The sequence below is a fragment of the Oncorhynchus nerka genome, linkage group LG13 (assembly GCF_034236695.1).
Source record: "Oncorhynchus nerka isolate Pitt River linkage group LG13, Oner_Uvic_2.0, whole genome shotgun sequence".
In the NCBI taxonomy this organism is placed as follows: domain Eukaryota; kingdom Metazoa; phylum Chordata; class Actinopteri; order Salmoniformes; family Salmonidae; genus Oncorhynchus; species Oncorhynchus nerka.
In genome coordinates, this window is record NC_088408.1 from 80450841 (window position 1) to 80468038 (window position 17198).

Sequence of the window (17198 nt, forward strand, 5' to 3'; positions counted from 1 at the left end):
AACTGAGCTACAGAGGACCATTTAAAATTGCATTTCTCATGAATAGAATGTATCCACAAGATGAAATCTGATACGATCCGTGGACGATGTCTTGACACAAAATGTCAGACACCCATCGTTTTTGTGAGCCAATCAAGGTGCGTGTTCATCTGCCGTTTAATAGGCGCTGTCCAATTAGAATCGAATTCCGAGTCTGATGTTAAGAAACTTCCGCACTTTGGACAAATCACTATTTGGGAGAGGCGGGCAATTCTTGCAGTTTCTCTTCTCCGATTGGTCCTCTCTGGTGTCAGCTTCCTCATTCCGTTCCAGCTAACGGAGAAGAAGCGAAGGCATTTTCTAATCTTTCATTGAGAAAAGGTGAAGGCGAGAGGAAAACACCAATAGATTGTCTTTGGTATGTAATTACACTTTCTAAACAGACGGAATAGCAGTAAAATATTGAGAGCAATGCATGATTAATTCCGTTCTCGGTATTCACCATCGCTGAATGACGGGATCGCCTGCTGTCACAAGACAACTGTGTGTGGCGGGAGGAGGGTCTGAATCACGGATGTTTGTAGGGATACAGATGCAGGCCTGTCTTCCAGTAAAATACCATATTACCGTCGACTCATCTTATTACTGCACAGGTTCGTGTGCATGCAGGTAACCTACCCGTAGCACGGCCGCCCACTGCGGAACCTGATAGCAGGACCGAATATTTAATGAAATCGTGTCACCCAACATGAAACATTGTCACTGCTCATATATGTATGTCTATATTTATTGAAGGTACCACAAGCGCGGCGTAACTCAGACTTTATTCCAACTGCATGGGATGGTATAGCTAAAACCGTTTTAGAGTCGCTAAATTCTTATTTTCCTATCTCAGCTTCCAGCCAAAATGATCCACAGCCTGTTCCTCGTGAATTCCTCCGGGGACATTTTCCTGGAGAAACACTGGAAGAGCGTTGTGAGCCGCTCCGTGTGCGACTACTTCTTCGAGGCGCAAGAGCGCGCCAGTGAGCCAGAGAATGTGCCCCCCGTCATCCCGACCCCCCACCACTACCTCATCAGCGTCCTCAGGCACCGCATCTACTTTGTTGCGGTCATCCAGAGCGAGGTGCCGCCGCTCTTTGTCATCGAGTTCCTACACAGGGTAGTTGATACATTCCAGGTTTGTACTTGGTATACTAACTTTTCATCCTTTCACTTGTACTTGTTCAGGCTCTTCATCACCACCACCTAGGTCTACCTTGCAATGTAATCTGTCCAGCAGGTTAGAGTCTTAGAACTGGTCACTCTCTCTGAGTTACTGATTGTCTTATTGTCTTACAAGTGTTTTTACTTTTTTAAAGGAAGTCATTGATCAGAATATACTCATCCCTCCCTGTTATTAGGACTATTTTGGGGTGTGCACAGAGGCAGCGATCAAGGACAATGTGGTGGTAGTATATGAGCTGCTAGAAGAGATGCTGGACAATGGCTTCCCCCTGGCCACAGAGTCCAACATCCTCAAAGAGCTCATCAAGCCACCCACCATCCTGCGCACAGTGGTTAACACCATCACAGGTGCCTGAAGATGACCATGTCTGCCTCTACACAGTCACTATGTCACCACTTTTTCCTGACCATGAAAAACCTCAACCTCATAGTATTATACCACATAACCTGACCATGAAAAACAGGCCCTTAGTCATGACATATGTGTTCATCATTATTTACATTATTTCTTAATTATTCATAATTATTTACATATTATTGGCAGCATTGGAAATAATACTGTATGTTTTAAAACTTTTCATTTAGACCCATGTCACTGTACACAACTATCTGAATGTGTACATCATGTTTGTGTCATATTTGACTGTTCTGTTGTCTGTAGGCAGCACCAATGTAGGGGAGCAGCTCCCTACTGGACAGTTGTCTGTAGTGCCATGGCGACGCACTGGAGTCAAGTATACCAACAACGAGGCCTATTTTGATGTAGTGGAGGAGATTGATGCCATCATTGATAAATCAGGTATAGTTGGCCCACTGCCCCATCATACTGTCAGCTAAACCTGACCTGACCCATTAAAAACAACAGAAACACAGATCTTGACATTCTGATTGACTCTTTCTCCATCTCTCTCCATGTTTCTCTCACACACTGTTAGGCTCCACTATCACAGCAGAGATCCAGGGGGTGATTGATGCCTGTGTGAAACTAACGGGCATGCCTGACCTTACTCTCTCGTTCATGGTGGGTCCTCTCTCTCTCTCTAGCCCAGGGGTAGGCAATAATATTGGCTCGAGGGCCACATCAGGGTTTCAAAATTCAGGGGATGGCTGCACAGATTTTTTTTCCCCAAACCTGTTTGTTTTGTCAAAAGCAATTTAAGGTCAAGAAAAAGGGCAGTTATTTGAAAATATATGTCCATTATATTTTCTACATACTTTCTATCTCCTTTTAGATGTTCAAGAGTAGCCTGGCGTGTTTGTTTTTTAACCCATTGAAAGGTCTTGTGGGCCAGATCTGTAGTTTGCCCACTCGTGCTCTAGCCAGTAGTTCATATCCACTCTTGTCCTTAGCAAATAACCTTTCCCTCTCTTACTCTCCTTATGAAATAATTCATGTTTGTAATGTTTTTGACCTGTGTTGTGTAACTGTAGACTTCCTGTCTGTTTCTCTTCTGTCTTGAAACCATATTTTTAACTATTGTACTGAATAACTGTCAAAATGGTCCTGTCTGTTTTTCTCTCCCCCCCTTCTCTCTATCTTGATACACCTGACTGATCCTGTTTCAGAACCCTCGTCTGCTAGATGATGTGAGCTTCCACCCGTGTGTGAGGTTCAAGCGCTGGGAAGCTGAGAGGATCCTCTCCTTTATCCCCCCAGACGGAAACTTCCGGCTGCTCTCCTATCACGTCAGCTGCCAGAAGTCAGTACTGCGCTCTTTTTACCTCTGCAAAGCCAGACTAAACATCATGTTATGTGCTCAAGGCATAACTCACACACACACACCATATCTGAATGTTTGCTTTTTCTTTTCATTGTCTTAATTCAGTCTCCACCCATTAAGGTCAACAAGGTATTTCAAAATTGACATTGTAGTTGGGGCTCAAACTAAAACTTGAGTTGTTGTAAAATGTTAGCTAGATGAGGTCCTGTGTTTGGTTTAACGTTACATGAATTATTAAATGGATGTTTTTGGCAAAGCATTAGATGTAAGTACAATAGTATAGTGTTGCGGACATCTATTGGTATAGATTGGATCATTATTCACTTGTGGTTTGGCTTGGGAAAACCCAGAAACAATATTTTACAGCAATGCCAGTATGGTAATGCTCTTAATGTTTACATTATATATCCACATTTTTTGTTTGAAGTTTCATGTTTAAAAGTTGTAACAACAATGTAACAAACTGCCATCTGTGCAGAAAATAATGAACTTGTTCTTTCAGCATTATTCACTTACTTGCACACTTTGTGTTCAGTGTGCTTTGTGCTGTTTCTGTCTCTGTGCCCGTCCTAACGGTGTTATTCTGACACTCTGTGTCTGCCCCTCAGTCTGGTGGCCATCCCAGTGTACGTCAAGCACAACATCACGTTTAGGGAGGGTAGTTCTCAGGGCCGCTTTGAGCTGACCCTGGGCCCCAAGCAGACCATGGGGAAGGGGTTAGAGGCTGTTCTAATCAGCAGCCAGCTACCCAGAGGAGTCCTCAACACCAACCTCAACCCCTCCCAGGGGACATACAACTTCGACCCTGTCACTAAGGTAAGGTGGTGGGAAAAGGAGTGTGTATGTGTGTGAGAGAAAGGGAGTGACAGTCTGTGTGTGTATGCAGACATGGATTTACCTGACAGGTTTAGTGTCTGCTGTAAACATACAAAAGGGTATACAGTGCATTCGGAAAGTATTTATGACCCCTTGATTTTGTCCCCCACGTTTTGTTACGTTACAGCCTTATTCTGAAATGGATTAAATAAAAATTGTCATCAATCTACACACAATACCCCATAACAACAAGCGAAAACGGGTTTTTCTAAATTTTTGCAAATATATACAAACAGAAATACCTTATTTACATAATACATTTACATAATAAATCAAAATTGAGCTTATGTGCATCCTGTTTCCATTAATCATCCTTGAGATGTTTCTACATCTTGGAGTCAACCTGTGGTAAATTCTATTGATTGGATATGATTTGGAAAGGCACACACCTGTCTATATAAGGTCCCACAGTTGACAGTGCATGTCAGAGCAAAAACCAAGGAAGGTGACCAAGAACCTGATGGTCACTCTGACAGAGCTCCAGAGTTCCTCTGTGGAGATGGTTGTCCTTCTGGAAGGTTCTCCCATCTCTGCAGCACTTAACCAATCAAATCCAATTTGATAGGTCACATACACATGGTTAGCAAATGTTAATGTGAGTGTAGCGAAATGCTTGTGCTTCTAGTTCTGGCAGTGCAGTAATAACCAACGAGTAATCTAACCTAACAATTCCAAAACTACTACCTTATACACACAAGGGTAAAGGGATAAAGAATATGTACATAAAGATATATGAATGAGTGATGGTACAGAACGGCATAGGCAAGATGCAGTAGCTGGTATAGAGTACAGTATACACATATACATATGAGATGAGTAATGTTGGCTATATAAACATAAAGTGGCATAGTTTAAAGTGGCTAGTGATACATGTATTACATAAAGATGCAGTAGATGATATAGAGTACAGTATATACATATACATATGAGATGAGTCATGTAGGGTATGTAAACATTAAGTGGCATTGTTTAAAGTGGCTAGTGATACATTTTTTACATCAATTCCCATTATTAAAGTGGCTGTAGTTGAGTCAGTATGTTGGCAGCAGCCACTCAATGTTAGTGGTGGCTGTTTAACAGTCTGATGGCCTTGAGACTGTTAAACAGGGTTTTATGGTAGATAGGCCAGACAGAAGTCACTCCTCAGTAAAAGGCACATGACAGCCTGCTTGGAGTTTGCCAAAAGGCACCTAAATGACTCATAGACCATGAGAAACAAGAAGCTCTGTTCTGATGAAACCAAGATTTAACTCCTTGGCCTGAATGCCAAGTGTCATGTTTGGAGGAAACCTGGCACCATCCCTATGGTGAAGCATGGTGGTGGCAGCATCATGCTGTGTGGATGTTTTTCGGCTGCAGGGACTGGGAGATTAGTCAGGATTGAGAGAAAGATAAACGGAGCAAAGCACAGAGATCCTTGATGAAAACCTGTTCCAGAGCACACAGGACCTCAGACTCTGGTGAAGGTTCACCTTCCAACAGGACAATGACCCAAAGCACAAAGCCAAGACAACGCCAGGAGTGGCTTCGGGACAAGTCTCTGAATGTCCTTGAGTGGCCCAGCCAGAGCCCGGACGTGAACCTGATCAACACAGACCTGAAAGTAGCTGTGCAGCGACGTTCCCCATCCAACCTGACAGGGTTTGAGAGGATCTGCAGAGAAGAATGGGAGAAACTCCCCAAATACAGGTGTGCCAAGCTTGTAGGGTCATACCCAAGAAGACGCGAGGCTGTAATCGCTGCCAAAAGTGCTTCAACAAATTACTGAGTAAAGGGTCTGAATACGTATGTAAATGTGATATTTTTAATGAATTAGCAAACATTTCTAAACCTGTTTATGCCTTGTCATTATGGAGTATTGTGTATAAATGATGAGGGATTTTTTTTTGTTTTTTTTTTTGAATAAGGCTATAACGTAACAAAATGTGAAAACCGTCAAGGGGCCTGAATACTTTCCGAATGACTGTATAATCTTACATTTAATTAATTGGTTAATTCCTCCTCGCACCCACCTGTTTGCGTTCAAAACAATACCCTTCTCCCTGTGTGGGAATAACAGTGGAAGGCTGCTGTGTTGTCCCTTTGCAGCTCTTGTCATGGGACGTGGGTAAAATCAACCCTCAGAAGCTGCCTAGTCTAAAAGGCTCTATGAGCCTGCAGGCAGGGGCCGCCAAGCCAGACGAGAACCCCACCATCAACATCCAGTTCAAGATCCAACAGTCGGCCCTTTCAGGTTAAACGCACCTTTTCAGAATTGGTTATTACACTCTAGAGTAGCAGTTGCTCCTTAGCCGCTGAACTAGTATTAGTTAACTTTACCCATATTCTTAACCGTAATAATTTTGTGATGAAAGAAATATCTAACCCTAGATAATATATTAATATTGTATCTACTAACTCCATATTAGTCAGCCACATGACATCCACACAGTTTATTCACAGTAACACCTTCTACCACTAGATGGAGACAAGATACTCTATTTGTATTTGCTCTATCGGATACCCACAGAGGTTTGCATCTGTTTCCAAAAGGGATGTGTGCTACTTCTCTTGCAATGGCCAAATCAATGATTTATATGACTTTCTGCAGAATACATATTAAATAGAAATGTGACACCTTCTCTCTTTTAATTGACTTGTTCTTCTCCAGGACTGAAGGTGAATCGGTTGGATATGTACGGGGAGAAATACAAACCATTCAAAGGCATCAAGTACATGACCAAGGCCGGCAAATTCCAGGTGCGGACATAGAGGCTCCGCTCTCTGGCCTCTGCACCAATACTACTACTGTAAAAGAGAGAGGGGGAGGTTTCCGATGGTGGGGAATAAATACAGAAAATATAGGGAAGGGAGTGGCTATGGTACATTCCCTGTGTAAATGCATTTCAGGATTTATCCACACAAACTGTGGGCTCTGCTGTCTAACTGAACTAGCTACCACAGAATGTGTGACACGACACACAAAAGCATATTTAATGGAGTTGTTTGCACAGTCAAATAGGTGGCGATAAGAGACTATCCGTCTTAATGTGTCTACAGCATTTTTGGTAAGCTAAAGCCTGGAATTGGTCTCTCTGTTGTGTCATTTCTGGTTCCTTTTTCCAATCTCTTTGCTACCCTTTGAGTTCCTTTTGTGAGTGAGAATAGCAGGCAAAATGGTTTGTGTGCTTCTGCTACTACTTTTCTTCTCATGCTCCCATCCATTCCTTATAACCAACGGCCCAGAGTTTGGGTCAATTCGAGTTAACACAGCCACACTGTCATAATTATTTATTGAGTGTATTAAAAAATGTTAACCTTTATTTAACTAGGCAAGTCAGTTAAGAACAAGTTCTTATTTACAATGACGGCCTACCAAAAGACAAAAGGCCTCCTGTGGGGACAGGGGCCTGGGATTAAAAAGATAAATACAATATAAATATAGGACGAAACACTACATAAAAAGAGACGTAAGACAACAACAAAACATGACATGACAGCAACACAACAATGGTAGCAGCACAAAAACATGGTACAAACATTGGGCAAAGTCAACAGCACAAAGGTCAAGAAGGAAGAGACAACAATGCATCACGCAAAGCAGCTACAACTGTCAGTAAGAGTGTCCATGATTGAGTCTTTGAATGAAGAGATTGAGATAAACTGTCCAGTTTGAGTGTTGCAGCTTGTTCCAGGCGCTAGCTGCAGCGAACTGAAAAGAGGAGCGACCCAGGAAAGTGTGTGCTTTGGGGACCTTTAACAGAATGTGACTGGCAGAATGGGGTGTTGTATGTGGAGGATGAGGGCTGCAGTAGACATCTGAGAGATGCCTAAGCGAGTTATATAAATAATTATCAACCAGTGGGTCTAGCGACGGGTATACAGAGATGATCAGTTTACTGAAGAGTATAGAGTGCAGTGATGTGTCCTTTAAGGAGCATTGGTGGCAAATCTGATGGCTGAATGGTAAAGAACATATAGCCGCTTGAGAGCACCCTTACCTGCCGATCTATAAATAATGTTTCCGTAATCTAGCATGGGTAGGATGGTCATCTGAATCAGGGTTAGTTTGGCAGCTGGAGTGAAAGAGGAGCGATTACGATAGAGGAAACCAAGTCTAGATTTAACTTTATCCAGCAGCTTTGATATGTGCTGAGTTAAGCACTGCACTGTCTAGCCATACTCCCAAGTACTTGTATGAGGTGACAACCTCAAGCTCTAAACCCTCAGCGGTAGTAATAACACCTTTGGGAGGAGGGGCATTCGTCTTACCAAACCACATGACCATAGATGACCATGATAGAAATGATGGCTAAGCCCGGCCCATTTCTACAATTAATCTTCTTCAAATCTGATTTTACCCTAACCTTAAAGTTAGACCAAATATATATATTTTTTCATCAATTTGGACTTTGAGGCTGTAGAATCTGACTTTGTGGTTGTGTTATCTAGTGGGATCCCAGAGTTTCTTCTGGCCAGGACTGGATAAGTTCCTGGCTCTACCTATATTACATGTTATTCTAAATTCTGTATTCCCTTGCTACTTTCTCCCTTTACTTATTCCAATGCTCCCTGTTTTCTGAACTTCTCTCTTCAGTCCTCCAAACCAAATGCATTTCTGTGTCTCTCTGTTATCAACTCTGGAGTCACACGCTGGAGTTTGAGAATGCAACATGAAATTCCTCCGCCTGACTCATTCACTACCATGCCTATTGTTCTGTCAACAGTTAATAGTGTAGGCATAACCATGTCATTCTCAAATCCAATCTAGTGGTTTGTAGGATGAGGTTGACACAGTATGTTACTGTTTTTTGCTCTTTTTCTATATCATGTAAGGCGTCAGGTCGAGCACCTTGCTGTGGCCTACCTGATGTTTTATCCACCTTAATCCATCCTGATGGCCTTTTTAAAAGTATTATTTATTCAACAATGATATAATCCTGATACGAGCACCAAATCGCATGCTGAATAACCCAGCTCATATCATGCAGCTCAAATGTATCTTTATTACTCTATAGTGAATTATACAGAGGCTTGAGCATCATGAAGACCAATAACATGAAACATGCTGCCCCCCTATGATGTTATTGAAGCTGTTACTCACAGTGGCCTGGCTTTCCTCTGTGTAGGTATGTTTTCTATAAGTTCTCCATACTGCAGTTTGATGACACGGTTGGTTGGGTTTCCCTATCAAGAATGTTCAAGGTTCGGGTTTACAGCTTTTGTTTTGTTTGTGTGTTTGTCAAATGAATTCAAATTTAGTTTTACAATGCTATGACATTAAAGAATTAAGAAGTGATATGATATACGTTGAATTATCCAGTCCATTGTGTTCCCCTCTGATAGATACCAGGACATCACAAATCAATGTAGTGGTTGTACCAACTAAAATAACCTAATTTGTCTACATGTTTGTTGTTACAAACATGTAGACAAATTAGGTTATTTTAGTTGGTACAACCACTACATTGATTTGTGATGTCCTGGTATCTATCAAACACATTTCTGTCTAAAAATCATTGAGTATTATAAGAGCCCATTTATGATGATGTATGTGAGGTTTGATTAAAGGTTCATGCCATCCTTTTTAGTTTCACTTAATTTTAATACAATGATCTTGAAGTAAAGTATCATCAAAAATGGGAAACGAATGTTTTGGGGTCTGTTTCTTTTCTACCCCATGTCATAGGCTCGGGGGTTAAAGTAAGGCGGTATTATGGTCAGGTACTGCATCCAGGTTAAATAAATAGTGGGGGTATGCCGTACCGGTAAAACGTGAGCCTATCACGATTAATACATTTACATTTAATACAACATGCCCAAACAAATGTAGGCTTATTTAACATAGCAGCATGACAAAATAGTGAATTGACTGGAAGTCGAGTGGTATACGCTCCAAATTGCGTTGTGGTTTTATAACACTTACATTTTGTCAAGGCAGGGAGGAGTGGCTGACACGGAGGCCCTCGTGAACAACAGTGGATGCATCAATTCAGGCTACAAGTGTAGACCTAATGACAATCTCAGAATTTCATTACACTACACGTAGGTGTTTTGTAACTGATGTCTCTTTCCATTCATCGACTTGTGGGTGAACAGTGCACTGTTGGGGTCTGAATGCTGAAATTATTTTGTGAGTGAACGAATGCGCGCAGGTAGCCTACAGGAGCGGCTCTGTTAAGTGCTTTTTTGACAATCAGGTGAAAACATCACGACTGGTTGTGTTTATTGCACATTAAAAGCAATAGGCAGCGTGTCTATAAGGCTTTCCCTAAAGTAAATTGTCAAAATTATATAGCCTAATTATCTTAGTCCTGTCTATATAGAAATATATATAAATCATTCGAAATAGGCTACTACCCCATACAGCATGATTTGGCCTCAAAGGATAATTTTAAAAAAGCTGTGGATTGTTTTATATTGGATAGCCTACAGTCGGAAGGGCCCGCAATTTAGACAGCGCGTGCTGCAATTACCAAATAGATTATTGTTAAATTGCGACTTTCGGTGAAAAGCAGAGAGACCCAGCCAGGCATATCACAATATTTAAAAATACAATCGCGGAAAAACTGTTTTGAAAGCAAATAAAGAGATGACAATGAAAACACTCCAATCTGTCTTTGAGTTATCAAAATTCTTAATTTAATTGAGCGAACAGTAGCATATTGGCACCAGCTGAGACATCCGCCATATCCGGGTGAGTGCATATTGACCCTCTTTATAATTGGGCCAGTGCCACTTTTGTTTGTTTTTGGACAATAATTTCCCCCTCCAGGTTAAATGGTTGTCATATTGTATTTGTGTCTCCCCTTTTTGTAAGCCGATTAGATGGATCACACATCGTTTTTATTGCTATGTTTGTCAGTGTCAGCAGAGTAGGCTAGCCTGTCATTTTTGTAGTTTAAAAAAAATGCGTGCGCACACTTGGGTGTCCTGTACCAGTAAGAAATAAATTAAATCGACTTTAATCCTGCATAGGCTAGAATGAACATTGCTCTCAAATTCTTCTGTTTTAACATTAAGACATGGCTAACGCCAATTACTAATACTAGGCGTTCTATGGATAATGCCATCATGGCATTATAACATTTTCATAAAATTGATCAGGAGGACATAGCTCATCTGATATGTGATAACTTAGCTTCTGAAAAGTAATGCCATAATTTATAACTGATGCCATTGCATGTTTGAATTCTATTGAAGGTTTGTGTAAAACGCAAAAAAATGTGTCCTGTTTGAGATGAGAATGACGTTGTCCCAGGGGGCGAAGAGTTAACCCTGTTGTTCCACGGCATTTATCGAACTCCATTCCGTAATTTGCTGATCACTTTAACATCAACACAACGTTTTCTTCTCTTCCTCCTCCTCTTCGTCTTTTAACTCTAACCAGACCTCAGACTTTCGACGACTCATACGCGAATAAGTGTTTAAATAAATGTAAGACAATCGCGATTTTTTTTTCTTCATCTGCTCACTTATTGGATTATTGTTTGTTTTTATTCTGGGAGTTGAGTTGCTGTTTAAATTACTTTAATTTTTAATAACTTTTCACTTTTCACATTATTATAATTCATATAATTCACCTCCAATATTAGTATGTCGACTTTGAAGAGGGAGTTTTTTGCTGTTTTTCTCCCCTCACTTAAAAAAAACCGTTGTCTTAGGTGAAAAGTCGAACCATTTAAAGAACCACCCTCAAACGTGGTATGTATCCTGTTAACTACATTTCTCTATTTACTTTACTTTCTACGACCATCGGCCTCTCTAACAGCCTAAGAGCTTGTTGTCAAAAGAAATCTAGACGTGTAGGCTATTTGCCCAGTGAAAGTAAGTAGTTTCTCACCAGTAAAGCAATTAGTCAAATACACATTGGGGCCACTGATAAACTCCATTATTAGTTGTGACTTCAAACATGCCCTAACAGATTTATAACGTGTTCGATCTGACAGATAATAGGGTTTATGTAAATGTAATGATCCCATCTAATTGTGTATTGTTGTATCTGATGTTTTTCTCACTTTTATCCTTTAATCATTGTTCTTGTCTATTTTGCTTCCTGGGGTGATGTTTTGAAAGTCTAGGGGGGGCTTCCTTATTTAATGTTTTCCCCCCTCCACCCCTTTTACCTGACACTTCTGTAAACTATATAAAAATGGTTTTATACTTAAGTAATAACCGGACTGTAACAGTCTTGTGCAGCGGTGGCTTTGCGGCCAGTTAAAAGACCGGTTATAAATTGCTGAATAAGCCACGTGCTTATTTGGGAAGGGTGGCGGAGCGTGTTACTTTGTGGAAACGTTCGGTTGCATCTGACTGATTCTGTCCAAGACTACGAAGAAAGTAAGTAGCAAAAATAACGAAATGAAAAACAATGTTTGGGATGATTGACAATATTGCAATAGTAAAGTAAGAAATGAAATGTTTGGTTCTCCAGGGCGATTTGCACAACTGATGCTTTTTTTGGCTTCGTAAAACGTAAAAGTATTTTCATTCGAATTTCAGACACGTTGACAGTTTTCAGTATATTAATGAGCCTAATGCTAAGCTATATCAGTCGTTCGAGCTCATTCAATTAGAAAGTCTCATTATACATATTTAGGTGTCTTTTTATATGCACAGCAGCATGCTACCTTAGTGATTCAACATGAGCGTAAATTACTGCCACGGAGAAACAAGTTGCCTACGGCGGGTTTATCGACACAGTTAAAACAACATTGCAGTTTATTGACGGCTGACTTGAGTCTGACTGCGGAACAAAGAGCACTGTCGCGGGTTCAACGAGACCCCCTTTCTCATTCATAGAGAGAGGGCAAACAAAGCCTCCTCATGGGAGGACTCGCCATTATAGAACTCAGCATATTCCCATATCGACCCATGAGCATGACATCTTTCTGGCATCCCCAGCCATTTCAAATTACAGGTCTAGACGACTAATAACTGTCATTAGGTGAGATTCATGTCTTTCCCAGTAAAGCAGTTATTGATTAAGGTTTGTTGGTGGAAATGACAGGTGAGTTTGTTTTGTTATTATGGCGTGTCATATTTTCCCAGAGTTTATAGGCCTAAATGGAACAGCTGCGGGAAGTAGGTGTGCTGCAGCACCCGCTGGTAAATTGAAATAATTTTGGCAAAATTAGGCTATAATTTTTTTTCCCCCGCCCAAAAGGATATTACTCCTGTCTGAACAGACATAAATACAATCATTCAAAATACTACACCAGAGAGCATCATTTAGCTGCAGAGGATCAATAGCTAAACCAATATGCAGAGCTGTGGATAACGTTATCACAAGCAGTTCTTGGGAAGACCACAATTTGGGCAGCATGCACGCTAAATACCTTTTCCACATTTAGTTGTGTTACAGCCTTACAGCCTTATTCTAAAATGGATCAAATAATTCCCCCCCCCCCTCATAAATCTGCACAAAATACCCCATAATGACAAAGGGAAAACAGGTTTAGACATTCTTGAAAATGTATTAAACAAACAAAACAGAAATACCTTATTTACATAGGTATTCAGACACTGCTATGAGACTCGAAATTGAGCTCTACCACGTTTGAGGTAAGACGCTGATGCAGACAACGTCGAAGTAACAACAGTTTATTATTCCAACAGGGGCAGGCAAAAGACGGGTCAAGGGCAGGCAGGGGTCAGTAATCCAGGTAGGTGGGGCAAAGTCACAGGACGGCAGGCAGGGTCTGGGTAGGCAGGGGTCAGTAATCCAGGTAGGTGGGGCAAAGTCACAGGACGGCAGGCAGGGTCTGGGTAGGCAGGGGTCAGTAATCCAGGTAGGTGGGGCAAAGACACAGGACGGCAGGCAGGGTCTGGGTAGGCAGGGGTCAGTAATCCAGGTAGGTGGGGCAAAGACACAGGACAGCAGGCAGGGTCTGGGTAGGCGGGGCAAAGACACAGGACGGCAGGCAGGCTCTGGGTAGGCAGGGGTCAGTAATCCAGGTAGGTGGGGCAAAGTCACAGGACGGCAGGCAGGGTCTGGGTAGGCAGGGTCAGTAATCCAGGTAGGTGGGGCAAAGACACAGGACGGCAGGCAGGGTCTGTGTAGGCAGGGGTCAGTAATCCAGGTAGGTGGGGCAAAGTCACAGGACGGCAGGCAGGGTCTGGGTAGGCAGGGGTCAGTAATCCAGGTAGGTGGGGCAAAGTCACAGGACGGCAGGCAGGGTCTGGGTAGGCAGGGGTCAGTAATCCAGGTAGGTGGGGCAAAGTCACAGGACGGCAGGCAGGGTCTGGGTAGGCGGGGCAAAGACACAGGAGGGCAGGCAGGCTCTGGGTAGGCAGGGGTCAGTAATCCAGGTAGGTGGGGCAAAGTCACAGGACGGCAGGCAGGGTCTGGGTAGGCAGGGGTCAGTAATCCAGGTAGGTGGGGCAAAGACACAGGACGGCAGGCAGGCTCTGGGTAGGCAGGGGTCAGTAATCCAGGTAGGTGGGGCAAAGACACAGGACGGCAGGCAGGGTCTGGGTAGGCAGGGGTCAGTAATCCAGGTAGGTGGGGCAAAGACACAGGACGGCAGGCAGGCTCTGGGTAGGCAGGGGTCAGTAATCCAGGTAGGTGGGGCAAAGTCACAGGACGGCAGGCAGGGTCTGGGTAGGCAGGGGTCAGTAATCCAGGTAGGTGGGGCAAAGTCACAGGAAGGCAGGCAGGGTCTGGGTAGGCAGGGGTCAGTAATCCAGGTAGGTGGGGCAAAGACACAGGAAGGCAGGCAGGCTCAGGGTAGGCAGGGGTCAGTAATCCAGGTAGGTGGGGCAAAGGTAGGCAGGGTCTGGGTAGGCAGGGGTCAGTAATCCAGGTAGGTGGGGCAAAGACACAGGAAGGCAGGCAGGCTCAGGGTAGGCAGGGGTCAGTAATCCAGGTAGGTGGGGCAAAGACACAGGAAGGCAGGCAGGGTCTGGGTAGGCAGGGGTCAGTAATCCAGGTAGGTGGGGCAAAGACACAGGACGGCAGGCAGGCTCTGGGTAGGCAGGGGTCAGTAATCCAGGTAGGTGGGGCAAAGACACAGGAAGGCAGGCAGGCTCAGGGTAGGCAGGGGTCAGTAATCCAGGTAGGTGGGGCAAAGGTAGGCAGGGTCTGGGTAGGCAGGGGTCAGTAATCCAGGTAGGTGGGGCAAAGGTAGATTACTGCAGCACTCCACCAACCAGGCCTTTTGGTAGATAGGCCAGAGGGAAGCCACTCTTCAGTAAAAGGCACATGACAGCCATTTTGGAGCTTGCCAAAAGACACCCAAACAACTCTCACACCATGAGAAACAAGATGGTCTGATGAAACTAAGATTGAACTCTTTGGCTTGAATGCCAAGTGTCACTTTTGGAGGAAACCTGGCACCATCCCTATGGTGAAGCATGGTGGTGGCAGCATCATGCTGTGGGGATGTTTTTCAGCAGCATGGACTGGGAGACTAGTCAGGACCAATGGAAAGATGAACAGAGCGAAGTACAGAGAGATCCTTGATGAAAACCTGCTCAGGACCTCAGACTGGGGCAAAAGTTAACTTTCCAACAGGACAATGACCCTAAGCACACAGCAAAGACAATGCAGGCGTGGCTTTGAAACAAGTCTCTGAATCTCCTTGAGTGGCCCAGCCAGAGCCCGGACTTGAACACTATCTAACATCTCTGGAGAGACCTGAAAAAAGCTGTGCAGTGACGCTCCCCATCCAACCTGACAGAGCTTGAGAAGAATGGGGAAAAACTCCCCAAATACAGGTGTGCCAAGCTTGTAGTGTCATACCCAAGAAGACGCCAGGCTGTAATCGCTGCCAAAGGTGCTTCGACAAAGTACAGATGACCACAGGGGTGCGTGCTTAGTCCCCTCCTGTACTCCCCTCCCGTTCACCCACGGCTGCCTGGTCGCACACGACTCCAACACGATCATTAAGTTTGCCGACTACATGACTGTTTAAGGCCTGATCACTGATGACGATGAGACTGCCTATAAGGAGGAGGTCCCCATTCGGAACTGTAGTGGAGCATGTGGAGAGCTTCATGTTCCATGGTGTCCACACCACTAAGGATCTATCATGGTCCACACACAAACACAGTCGTGAATAGGGAACCACGTCTCTTCTCCCACAGGACGTTCAAATGGTTTGGCATGAGCACTCAGATCCTCAGAAAATTATACAGCTGCACCATTTGAGAGCAACTTGAATGGCTGCATCGCCGCTTGGTATAGCAACTGCTTGGCATCCAACAACAAGGTACTATAGAGGGTACTGCGTACGGCCCAGTACTTCACTGGGGCCGAGCACCCTGCCATCCAGGACCTCTATACCAGGCAGTGTCAGAGGAAGACCCTAAAAATGTTCAGACTCCAGCCACCCAAGTCATAGACTGTTCTCTCTGCTACCACACAGGAAGTGGTAGCGATGAACCAAGTCTGGATCCAACAGGACCCTGAATAGCTTCTACCCCCCAAGCCATAAGACCGCTAAATATACTGTTGAAGTCGGAAGTTTACATACACTTAGGTTGGAGTCATTAAAACTAGTTTTTCAACCACTCCACAAATTTCTTGTTAACAAACTGTAGTTTTGGCAAGTCGGTTAGTTAACCAAATAGCTACCCGGATTATCTGCATGGACCCTTTTTGCATTAAAACCTGTTGCTCCTACCCTCTACTTTTTTGAACATTTTGTTAAAAATCGCGCAACATTTCAGCGCCCTGCTACTCATGCCAGGAATATAGTACGTTCATATGGTTAGAATGTGTGGATAGAAAACACTCGGACGTTTATAAAACTGGTTAAATCACGACTGTGGCTATAACATAACGTGCGTTACATCGGAAAGCGCAGGAAAACCTGATCACAGAAAATGGAAATAAATATCCTTGCGCCACTTCCAGCAATTGTTCACAGTGAGCCGAATTAGATAAGACCGAGGTTTCAACTCCCACAGCATCCCCATGTTGTCTAGAGTCTTGTGAATTGAATCAGCTTTGATTCTTGGTTGAACCGAATCAGGGGAACCACTTACCTCCAGTCTCCGCCCAGATCATTTGGAAGAGCTCTCTCGTGAAATTTTTTCCAAGACGACAGCTAATGATTTTTACATCGCCTCCTGATGATTTTTATCGCTTATTAACGTTTACTAATACCTAAAGTAGCATTACAAACGTATTTCGAAGTGTTTTGTGAAAGTTTATCGTCTACTTTTTGAATTTTAAAAAATGACGTTACGTTGTGAAAACGCTGTTTTTTTCGTTTATCACACAGTCTACATATAACGATATCTTGGCTTTATATGGCCCGATTTAATCGAAATAAAGACCCAATAGTGTTTATGGGACATCTAGGAGTGCCAACAAAGAAGATGGTGAAAGGTAATGACTGTTTTCTATTTTATTGTGCGGTTTGTGTAACGCCGAAATGCTAATTATTTTGTTTACGTCCCCTGCGTGGC

The 17198-nt window shown here is 43.3% G+C and overlaps 1 protein-coding gene across 3 annotated transcripts; it reads left to right on the top strand.

Moving 5' to 3' along the window:
• The first annotated feature begins 289 nt into the window (after positions 1–289).
• LOC115140235 (AP-3 complex subunit mu-2-like) lies at positions 290–9368 on the top strand. Of its 3 annotated transcripts, none has more exons than XM_029678469.2 (9): positions 290–397; positions 875–1159; positions 1383–1554; positions 1868–2005; positions 2142–2227; positions 2773–2906; positions 3536–3743; positions 5892–6036; positions 6454–9368. In XM_029678469.2, the coding sequence occupies exons 2-9, from the start codon at positions 887–889 to the stop codon at positions 6552–6554; spliced, it is 1257 nt and encodes a 418-aa protein (XP_029534329.1). In that variant the 5' UTR covers positions 290–397; positions 875–886; the 3' UTR covers positions 6555–9368. The 3 variants fall into 3 exon arrangements, with proteins under 3 accessions (XP_029534329.1, XP_029534327.1, XP_029534330.1); XM_029678467.2 differs by having other exon boundaries at positions 293–648; XM_029678470.2 differs by having other exon boundaries at positions 293–632.
• The last annotated feature ends 7830 nt before the right edge of the window (positions 9369–17198 follow it).